Here is an 11,899-nt window from a genome sequence, read left to right as displayed (position 1 = left end):
ATTGGTTCTTTATTGTATTTATGTGCATCTAGGCTAGATATTATGCTTAGTGTTTGCATGTGTGCCCGATTTCAAGCTAGACTGAAGGAATCACACCATAAGGCTGTGAAGCATATTCTTCGATATCTAGCTCACACACCAACACTTGGATTATGGTACCGCAAGGGCTCGGCTTTTGATCTCATTGGATATTCTGACTCTTACTATGCTGGTGATCGTGTGGACCGCAAGTCAACATCTGGTACATGTCATTTCCTTGGACGATCTTTGGTCTGTTGGTCCTTGAAGAAACAGAACTGCGTATCACTGTCTACTGCTGAAGCTGAGTACATTGCTGCTGGTTCTTGCTGTGCTCGATTGCTGTGGATGAAGCAAACTCTCAAGGACTACGGTGTCAATATGAAGAATGTGCCTCTCTACTGTGACAATGAGAGTGCCATCAAGATTGCTCACAACCCAGTTCAGCACTCGAAGACAAAGCACATTCGGATTCGTCATCATTTTCTTCGTGATCATGTGTTGAAGGGCGACATTTCTTTTGAGCATGTGAAGACTGAAGAACAGCTAGCCGATATCTTCACAAAGCCCTTGGATGAGAATAGATTTAGCAAGTTGCGATGTGAGCTAAATATCTTAGAATCTTCGAATGTTCTTTGAAAAGGACACTCATCCTAACACTTATGCAAAATTGATGACTTAGATGTGCAACACATGAAGAAAAGTTTTTCTTCAATCAATGAATAATAACACTCGAAGTGTGAAGAAATTAACGAAGAATTTGATTCTCAGAACCCTACGACCATTGTACGCGGTGTCTGAAATCATCATTCTTATACGGTGGGTCACGCCACCACCAAAAGTTGAAAATCTTCAATTTGAGTTTTTCCTCAGTGAAATTCCTCAGTTGTTCATTTTCTTCAACTTTGCATTGTCTTCACGGTTTCCGTCGTTTTTCTTCATTGGCTATATATATATATATATGTTTATGTCCTCTACAACATTCACTTATGGCTAATTCTTCAAGTTGGTTTTTCTGCTAAGTGAATGTGATCGGACCCTTCGGCCTCTATGCTATACTCAACCCAATCTATTCACAAATTCTTCATGTGCGTTCAATTTGAAACTCGTTCAAAATCTTCACTGTGTCCTTGTCAGCTGAAGAATTTGCGAATGGAACTTTTAACTTATCTTATCCAAATTTTCGCTTTGCCTCTCAAACCGTTCCGCATCCCATGAAATACTTATCTATTCACCCACGATCTAACACGATCTCCACTTCTTAGTACGTGGGTGACACATGTCAAGCGAATGAGAAGGGTCAGGGGCACCTTCGTCCAAAATCTTCGGGCGAACAGTTTTTCACTGTGGCTATAAATACCCCCTCTCCCCTTCCTCACTTCCTTTACTCCGCTCGACCTCTCTCCAGCTCGAGCTTCTCAAACCCTAGTGCCAACGCTACTTCATCATTGCCGGTGAGGAGGAGCTTCACTGCCTCGACGCCGTACTCGTGCCGGCCGCGGAAATATTCAATCCGCCGCCACCGTAGCCCTCTTCCTCCGCCGAGTTAGGGCGTGGAAGATCTGCACAGACGAACTTCTCATCTCTACCTCATAGTTCGTCGTGTTCTTCATCCAGGGTAATTAAAAGTTACTTTTACTGCCCTCTTTGATTCAAATGATTTCTACAAGATCTTCAAAGGTGTTTATTCTTCAAATTTTTCACACACTAAACACCTCACATGTCATCTGTTCTTGATTCGTTTCTCTAAGAAATAATTTTTCTTCAAGATTCCTCAATTGTGTGGATCTTCGATCTATACAACTCTGGAACCAAAGACAAAGAACGCTTAGTGAAATTCTTCAAGACTCATCTGGTCAAATTCCTCAAACTTGTTCTTTTTCAAAAACCTTTTGAGAACGCATATGACCTCTCCGAATTCCTCGCAACTATACTCTGTTCACAGGTACTCATGTCCGCTGCTGAATCTCTAGGTTCTCATCAACTTAACTCATTCGCAGCATTGCTCGAAGAAAAGTTGCATACTTCTTTAGAGAATTCAATTGTTCAAATTCCTCATCTGAAGAAAATGGCTGATGGAAAGAAGCCACAGAAAGGAGGAAAGAGGCCTGAGGTCAACACTACATTTGAAATCCCTGAGGACATCTATGATGGGTACTGCACACCCCCTAAGGAAGATAAAAATCAGCGCAAGGTGCGCATTCAGAAGATAGAGAGGAGATGGGCAAGAGAGTGGAGGGAGTACAAGTATGTGACTACCAAGTACATGAAGAAATTCACACGCAATCCTCCATGCCCAAGACCTTCGTTGGCACCTGGCTAAGAAGCTGATCCCACTAGCCTCAAGCGTGGTGAGGATTATCCTGATGAATGGGCGAAGCGCCAGGCCAAGCTGGCTAGACAAGCCAGAGAAGCAGTGAGGAAATTCAATGAAGACTCTGCTGCTGCTGCTGCCACTGAGGCCTCCGTCAAGCCGAAGAAATCCATGGCAAAGAAGCCTACGCGTAAGCCAAGTGCTTCACCTTCAATGCCCTGAAGGCCAAGTTCCTCACCAATTCCCTCACGGCCAGAATCCTCAAAGCCCTCACGGCCAATTCCTCACGGTGCTCCTGCTCCTCCAAAATCCTCAGCTCCTCCGCATACGTCCTCAGCTGCTCTGACCAAATCCTCAGCACCTGTGCATCTTGCCATGTGCCAAAGGACTACAGGGATCTCTATTGCCTTAGGAGCTTCAGCTAGTTCCTCAGCTACTCCAAATTCTTCAACAGGACTCTCTCTGCTGAAGAAAAAGACCACTGCTGGACGAGGTTCCCGCCCAAGTCCTCACAAGAAGCAAGTTGCCTTCCAAGTGCCGTCTAAAGAAGACGAAGCTGATGATGAAGAACTTGCTGAAATCATCAGAGATAGGCAAGTCAGGTCCGCTAGAGATAAGGGCACAAATGTGCCTTTGCTTTTGGATCCAAAGTTGATCCTCGATTACACTGATCTCTGGCACAAGGACCCAAACACTCCTATGTGTGACTTCAAGCTGACTCCTGGCCAAGATCATATGCTGACTGCCTTCATCCAAGAAGAGAAATGGAAATTTGAGAGGCCAGGAAGATCAAGAAAGTGCAGTACAGGAAGGAGAAATTCCTGAAGAACAACGTTGTCTCTATGACAACTGATGATCTTGTGAAGATCCAGTCTGAAATCAAAGTCCTCGGCGATGATTTCAATGCTTACTATGCTGATTAGCAAGGAGCCAAGGTCAGGTTTGTTAAACTGACTGAGAACTTCACCTCCAATGTTGCAGCCCCATCGCAATAAGAAATTCCTCAGACTGAAGCATCTGCTCAGCCAACTGAAGAACATACCAGCACCGCTGGAGTAGAAGCTGAAATTCCTCAGCCTGAAGAACCTGAGATTGCGATTCCTGAGGTGATAATGCAATTGACTGACACTCCTCAGCCCAAGCCAAAGGATCCATTCTCAAAGAAGCAGAAATTCAAGGCTGATGATTTCTTTGGAGAGCACGTGTTCTTCACTGACTACAATCCCTATGATTTTGCTCGTCTTAGAAGGAAGCGCTTCTGGACCGCCAGCCAGGCCAACTTCTCTTCTTCATTGCTCTTCAACAAGGACAAAGTCTTCGACCACGAGCATATTCCTCATGTGTACATGGAATCACTGCCATGTTTCACTCCTGTCCTCAGTGTGCTTCATGACACAGGCCTCCTCAACTTTTGCACAGACATAGTTGATTGGAATGAAGAACTCATTCTTCAATTCTACGCAACTTTGCACATCACAGGAGATCCTGACGATGTGAACTCCTGGGTTTTGGACTGGATGACTGAAAATACTCACTATAAGGCACCGGCCACTGAATTACTTCCTGCCCTGCCCATCTGTTCTCCACCTGAAGGAGCTCGTTGCATGTACCAAGAACCTGAGCTTACTGATCACTATATGCAAGTGCTGATGAAGCCATTGAAACTAGGTCAAGCGTCAAGGACAAAATTCCTCGTGAAGGAATTGCAGTATGTACCAAGGACAGTCTATCGCATTTTGACGAAGACTATGAGTCCAATCAAAGGCCATGACTCATCTGATGAGGAAATTGTTGGCGTCATGAAGAATCTGGTTTTCAACATCATTCATGGCATTCCTGTCAATTATCACGATTTCTTCATGAGGACTCTGGCAAATGTTGCACTTTCACCGTTTGAGCTGAAGCCTTATGCACCGTGGATTATGATATTCATCAGAACAAGGTCTTCACTCAACTACAAAGCTGATTTTCAGAATCACCTCAGCTACTTGCCCCCGATTGAAATCCTCAAGCGAACCTATTCCTCGGCTGACGAAAAGGGCAAGGCACCAGCTGTTATAGATGAAGGCATTCGTCCATTGGATGGTCAATTTCACAAGGCTGCATCTTATTCCACCAATGATGACTCTGCCACTCATGATTCTGCTGCCCATGCCTCCAAGCCAAATCCTCAAGCTACTGCTCATCGTGTGATGACTGACCGTGAACTTATGCTAAGTCTTCACCAGAAGGTGGATCGAAACCATAAATGGGTTAAGCATCAGTTTGGTTCAATTCTTCACAACATGACTGGTACACATAATGCAGTGAAGAAAAACCATTACTACCTCCATGAAGTCTTCGGTCGCACCTAGGCTGTTCTGTCTCACATTTACAGCAAAGAAGATCTGAAGAACATGGGTCTCAAGGGGGACTTTGACTGGTCTGCACCACCATCGAAGAAATACAAGAAGGTCAAGGTTCCTTCCTTGGTGACCAGCTCCTATTCTTCATCGCGCGAAACTGATGAGCATGAAGACTTGGACGACACTGTGGCAGGCCCTACATCAACAAACGACCCCAACAACGCTGGCGCTCCTTCATCGACTTGATATTCTATAGGGGCGTTAGTCCTCATTTTCGAACATTTTGGTCATTCGATGACAAAGGGGGAGAAATTTGAGTTAGTCTTCAAGCGGGTCTATCTTTTATGGGCGTTTTTTTTCTGAGTTACAACTCTCGTTCTTCTGATGACTTTGTTGGATCGAGTTGTAAACTTAAAACTCTATGGTGGCTTGATACTTTTGTTGTTTCTTCTGCATGCTTATTCCTCGTTAATGTTATTGCACGCATGCTGAATTACATCAGTCACCATATTTCATCATGCATTTCAAATTTTTCATATATTATGTCAAATGCGTGTATGAATTACAAGATATAGGGGGAGATCTCCATGATTCAACTCTTCAAGTGTGCATTGCTTCAAAAGCAAATTCCTCACTATGCACATCTTCAGGGGGAGTTCTTCTATATCTTGCAATCAAATTCCTCAATATCAGTATTTACACTTCATATGTTTATCCCCGTTGAAAACTTAACCTATATTGTCATCAATCACCAAAAAGGGGGAGATTGTAAGTACATCTAGTGCCCCTTAGTGATTTTGGTGTATTGAAGACTTATAGGTTAAGGGACTAATGTGTTTATGAGTGTACACAGGTCTATAAGTCTATGAGGAGTTTGATATTTACAGAGAAATTCGACCCCTAAAAATGAAGTTCTTCGACTGAAGACTTTGGATTTCTGAAGACTTTCTGAAGACTTTGAAAGTGAAGAAATTGGTGTGACCTTGAAGACTTGGTATTCATTTGAGGAACATGAAGCGTGAAGACTTTTATTTTCGTAGTTTCATTTTCTCTTTCTTGAGTCGTAGGAAGCACCGTACTTTTAAAGGGGGTCGAGGAAATACTAAGGAAAAATTTCCATGTGATGCTCAACTCAAAATCCTACACCTACCAATCCCTTTGAATGAAGCCATTGGAAATCTCATACAGTCCAGTCATATTCTTCAGTGACAGAGACGAAGTTCTTCTGGTCTCTGAGGAATTTGTTCCGACTGAGGAGTTAGGAATTCGCCAGTGCGGATTGCCTACACAGTGAGGAATATGATAGCCCTGAGGAATTTGATACTCAAATTTCCTACCGTTGCTGTGCTATGCGCTAGCTGTCCCAAAATATCTACCACCTAACGGTCATATCATTGAAGGGCATTTATGGCTTATCATGTCGGGCTGCTCCCTAGGCTATAAATAGCGGCCCCCTACAACCACTAGCTGGTTGGCTGCTCCGAGAGAAACTGACATTTGTCATTTGAGAGCATCCCATCCTCCGAGGACTTTGAGCGAAAATCATCAAGTGAGGAAAACCCAAACCCAAACACCTACAAACCCAAAGTGATTGAGCATCACTGAAGAGATTGATCCTGCGTGGATCCGACGCTTGTTACCTTTGAAGACTGTGCTTCTTCCAGACGGTTAGGCATCATGGTCTAGAGCATCCAAGAGGAATTGTGGATCCTCGAGTGACCGAGTTTCTGAAGGTTCGGAAGTCACCTGAAGACTTACCACGAGTGATTGGATGAGGTCTGTGTGACCTTAGTTCAAGGCGAATACGGTGAGGACTCTGTGTCCGGGACCGTGTGTCCTCAGGTTTAAATACCTAGCCACTCCAACCAGATGTACACTGAGACAGAAGTTGGAACTGGTCTACCAAATCAAGCTTACTAGTTCTATTTCCTCAACTCTTTCATTTCCTCATTACTGTGTTGTGTGCTTGTCATATCTGTGTTTGAATACTTTGACAGAAGACTTTCTCAATTTCCTCAGTTCAATTTCTTCAGTCTATTTATCTTCATCCTGTGCTATCCTGTGTTTACGCTTTCTGTACTCTGTGTTTGTCTTCATTTCATCATGATGACCATGCCTATGTTCTGCTATGCTTACTCTTTAGTACTTATTCCGCTGCAAGTAGTTCTTCGCTAAGGAATTTCCTCACCCGCAAATTCCTCAGTGAAGAATTCATAAAAATTGCCTATTCACCCCCCTCTAGTCGATATAACGCACTTTCAGCGCCTCGCTGGAGAGGACGGCAGGTGCGGCAGAGGGGCTATGCAGGCTCCACGTTCCCGCTACGGACCGAAGCGACGAGGCTAAAGCGGTCAGGATCCTAGCAAGAGACGAGGCCCGATGGCGATGAGTGCGGGTGCTCTAGGCTAACGCTAAAGAACGTGCAAGCGAGGGGGGAAAAGGGTCGCGGAGGTGCGGATGCTCACGTAAGGGTCGTTGGTGGAGTCTAACAGGCTCGAGGAAGACGGGAGGCGGCGGATTTCACCCGAGACAATCGGCGACCGAAGCAGAGGAAGACGACGAGGAAGGAGTCGGACTTGGCGTCCCTCGAGGCCATAGGGGAAGTAGACGACGTCGGTGGACTTGACGGACACGGTCGTTGAAGCAGAGGACGACAGAGGTCACGACGGCGACATGGCAGCGCTCTCGGACGCGTTCGGGACGTGGTTGGGGCGGCGGATCTGGTGGCTATATATGATGGCCTGGCGGCGGCGACTGGAGGTAGAGGGAAACCCAAGGGAGTGGGTGGACAAGGAGAGGGTTCTTAAAGGGGGCTAGGGCGAGCAGGGGAGCTCGCGGTGGCGTGGCCTTGGCCATGTGCGTGCGTACGAGGGGGGCAAAGGAGGAAGAAAGGTGGCTGCAGGAGCGGCCTCAGTCACTGATAGTTGGGGCTGGCTTGGCCACGTGGGCGCGAGGCAGAGGGGGGTGAGCAGGTGCGCAAGTGAGAAAAAGCAGACAGAGGTAGGCCGCGCGGTTAGCTGGGCTGGCTGGAGCTGGGGTTAGCTGGTCCGGCCTGGTGGCCGAGGCCCAGGTGACTGCTGCTGCTGCTGGGTTGCGTTGTTGCTGCTGCTCTCTTCTCTTTTTTTTTCTTCAGACGGAAAAATAAAGAGATATGCACAGGGGGGAGGGAGAGGTGTATGATAGATATGAGAATGTCCTCATGACCCTGGAATTATGCCCTATTGGATAAAATTAAGTTGGGCATTTTTAGAGGTAGAAAAATAAAACAAGTTTGAACTTTATTCAAACTTGAGGCATTTTTGAACCCAACCAAAACAACTTCAAATGAGGTGAAATTTGGCAGAGAGGTTTAGAACATGGTGCAAGATTTATAGGGAGAAGATGAACATTTATGGAGGAGGGCAAGATGGCACTTGCAAAAAAAACACCAAGCACAATGCAACATATGATGAGGCCATGATGCAAAATTTAATGGCAAAATGAATTATGACAAGAAATGACAATACAATGCAATATGAAACAAAGCAAAACCCCACAATGAAACCAACAAGGAGGAAACCACTTTGGATTGATCATGACAAGGTTGGATACATTGCCAAATATGGAAGTTTTACAACTTGGGGTGTTACAACTCTCCTCCACTACAAGAGGATCTTGTCCCGAGATCTAGGACTGAAAGAACTCCGGATATTCGAAACAGAGGTGATCCTCGCGCTCCCAAGTAGCTTCTTGGTCTGAATGGTGAGACCACTTAACTTTCAGGAACTTGATCGACTTGTTGCGAGTTTTGCGCTCGGTTTCTTCAAGAATAGCAACGGGATGCTCATGATAAGACAAATCCTCTTGGAGATCAATCTCTTCGAAGTTGATAGTGCACTCGGGCATCTTGAAGCACTTGCGAAGTTGTGACACGTGAAAGACATCATGCACATTTGAGAAGTTTGAAGGGAGCTCAATTTGATAGGCAAGGTCGCCTCTTTTGCCAATGACCTTCAAAGGACCCACATATCTCATGGCAAGCTTCCCTTTGATACCTAAGCATTGAGTGCCTTTCATTGGAGAGACGAGGAGATAGAAATGGTCTCCAGTCTCAAAAGCCAAGTCACGATGCTTGTTATCATAGTAACTCCTCTAGCGCGATTGCGCGGCTTTGAGATTTTCATGGATTACTTTGCACACTTCTTCAACTTCTGTGATCAAGTCATTGCCAAGAAGTTGGCGTTCACCAGTCTCGGACCAGTTGAGAGGAGTACGACACTTTCTGCCATTTAGAATTTTGAAAGGGGCCTTGCCCGAACTTGCTTGGAAGTCGTTGTTGTAGGAGAACTCGACAAACGGGAGAATCTTCCCACTTCATGCCGAAAGAGATGACACAAGCTCTGAGCATGTCTTCAAGGATTTGATTGACTCTTTCAACTTGGCCACTCGTTTGAGGATGAAAGGCCATGCTGAAATGAAGTTTTGTGCCCATGGCATTCTGGAAGGAGTCCCAGAACTTGGAAGTGAAAATGCTTCCGCGGTCTGAGGAGATCAATTGAGGAATCCCGTGCAACGAGACAATTCTGGAGGTGTATAGCTCTACCAACTGAGCTGCTGTGATAGATTCTTTGACTGGAAGGAAATGAGCCACTTTTGTAAGCTTTTCAATGACAACGAAGATAGCATCATTCCCTCGCTTGGACTTGGGGAAGCCAGTGACAAAGTCCATCTCGATATGATCAAACTTCCACTCTGGAATAGCAAGTGGTTGGAGGAGACCAGCTGGTCGTTGATGTTCTGCTTTCACCCTTCGGCAGACATCACATTCATTCACGAATTGAGCAATCTCTCACTTCATGCGAGTCCACCAATACGACTTCTTGAGGTCATGGTACATCTTCGAACTGCCTGGATGGATGGAAAGAAGAGAATTATGAGCTTCATTCATTATGAACTTCCTGAGATCACCTTTTGGAACCAAAATCCGTTCCTCAAAGAACAAAGTGTCTCTGTCATCAATGTGATAGCACTTGTATTTGGGTAAGCCCTTGGCAACACCATGTTTCACCTTCTTCACCATGGTATCAAGGAGTTGTGCCTCACGGATTTGATCTTCCAAAGTTGGAGTGAAATGAAGGTTGGCAAGAAAACCTTGAGGAACAACTTGGAGGTTGAGCATGCGGAAAGCTTCACAAAGATCAGGTTGGAATTGCTTCAGAATTAAGCTCTTGCAATATGCCTTTCTGCTCAACACATCTGCAATCACATTAGCCTTGCCTGGAGTGTATTCAATGCTTGGATTGTACTCTTGAATCATTTCGACCCAACGAGTTTGCCGGAGGTTGAGGTTGGGTTGAGTGAAGATATATTTGAGGCTCTTGTGATTGGTGAAAATGTCCACTTGCCTTCCCAAAAAGAGATGTCTCCAAGTGATTAATGCATGGACAACTGCCACCAACTCAAGATCGTGAGTGGGGTAGTTCCCTTTGTTTGGCTTCAACTGTCGAGAAGTATAAGCCACAACCTTCTTGTCTTGCATAAGCACACCGCCGAGACCTTGCAAGGCATCACAGAAAACTTGGTAGGGCTTGGACTCATCAGGAGGAGTTAGGACCGGAGCTGTGACGAGTTTCTCTTTGAGAGTATTGAAAGCAACATCACACTCAGGAGTCCAAGAGTACATGACATTCTTCTATAGGAGGTTGGAAAGAGGCTTAGCAATTTTTGATAAGTTCTCAAGAAATCTTCGGCAATAGCTTGCAAGCCCGAGGAAACTGCGAAGCTACTTGACGTTCTGAGGAGGCTCCCAGTTCACAATTGCATAAACCTTTTCCGGATTGACAGCGATGCCCTTGGCAGAGATGATGTGGCCAAGATAAAGAACTTCATCATGCCAAAATTCGCATTTAGAGAACTTTCCGTATAATTGATGCTCTCTGAGCTTCTCGAGCACCAATCGCAAATGCTTGGCATGATCCTTTTTATTCTTGGAGAACACTAGGATATCATCGAGATACACCAGCACGAATTCATTGGTGTAGGGGTTGAAGATGAAGTTCATCATCCTTGAGAGGGTAGGAGGGGCATTGGCAAGCTCGAAAGACATGACATTGTATTCATAAGAACCATAGCTCGTCCTGAATGTTGTCTTTGGGATAACTTCTTCACGAATGCGAATTTGGTGATAACCCATACGGAGGTCAAGCTTGGAAAACACCTTTGCACCCTTGAGTTGCTCGAATAACTCATTGATATTGGGGAGTGGGTACTTATTCTTGATTGTCTTCTTGTTCAATGGGCAGTAATCGATGCAGAGTCGGTCCGTGCCATCTTTCTTCTGGACAAAGAGAACACCACAACCCCAAGGAGAAGAACTTGGTCTGATCAGACCCAAACGTTCTTGTTCATCGAGCTATTTCTTCAATTCTTTCAGCTTTTCTGGCACAAGCTTGTATGGGTGCTTGCAAACAGGTTCTGTACCGGGCTCAAGATCAATAACGAACTCGACTGGCCGTTGAGGAGGCATACCTGGAAGCACTTTAGGAAAGACATGTTCATACTCGCGGACAACTGGAATCTGAGAAATAGCGTTGATCTCGCCTTTCTCATTGAGAGAGAACAACCAAATGGTTTCATCTCGAGCCACAAAGATAATCACATCTTCAGATGGATGAGTCAATTTAATCTCTTTTGCAGCACAATCAAGAGAAGCCTTGTGCTTAGAAAGCCAATCCATGCCAAGGATAAGATCAATATTGGAATCGCTGAGAGCAATTGGGGAGGCCAAAAAAGAATAGTTGCCCATCTTGATATCCATGTTGGGAACTACAATATGAGAGCTCATGCGCATTCCCAGAGAAACCACATGAAAAGGATCTTGCAAAAACTCTGGGGGCAAATCATGCTTGGACAGAACTAGTTTTGAAATGAAGCAATGCAATGTACCAGTATCAAATAAAACTTTAGCAGGAATACCATTAACTGGGAGATTACCCATGATAACTTCTGAACAATCCTCTGCTTGAGCTGAATTCATCAAGTTCACCCTTGCAGACTTGGGATTGTGCTTGACAACTGCATTGCTTGCTGACCTGACCGGAGGAGGAGGCGGAAGGGACCTCTGGGTGCACTTGTTGGAGTAATGCCCTTTCAAAGCTCACTTGTGACAAGTGACCTCTGAAAGTGGACGGAAAGGTGGAGGAGGAGGACCGCCTGTCCTTAGAGCCTGAGACTGAGACTTGTT

General features: G+C 45.2%; 1 protein-coding gene across 1 annotated transcript; it reads right to left on the bottom strand.

The window, feature by feature from the left end:
* Nucleotides 1–10,438: 10,438 nt before the first annotated feature.
* On the bottom strand, nucleotides 10,439–11,653 carry LOC141021743 (DNA damage-inducible protein 1-like). Its single transcript, XM_073497600.1, has 2 exons — nucleotides 11,185–11,653; nucleotides 10,439–10,539 (listed from the first exon to the last, which is right to left on the bottom strand). Exons 1-2 carry the CDS (start codon nucleotides 11,651–11,653, stop codon nucleotides 10,439–10,441), a joined length of 570 nt encoding a protein of 189 aa, XP_073353701.1.
* Nucleotides 11,654–11,899: the final 246 nt, after the last annotated feature.

This window comes from Aegilops tauschii, chromosome 4, assembly GCF_002575655.3.
Source record: "Aegilops tauschii subsp. strangulata cultivar AL8/78 chromosome 4, Aet v6.0, whole genome shotgun sequence".
Lineage (NCBI taxonomy): Eukaryota > Viridiplantae > Streptophyta > Magnoliopsida > Poales > Poaceae > Aegilops > Aegilops tauschii.
Note: the sequence above shows the minus strand (reverse complement) of the source record. Positions and strands in the feature narration are given on the sequence as shown.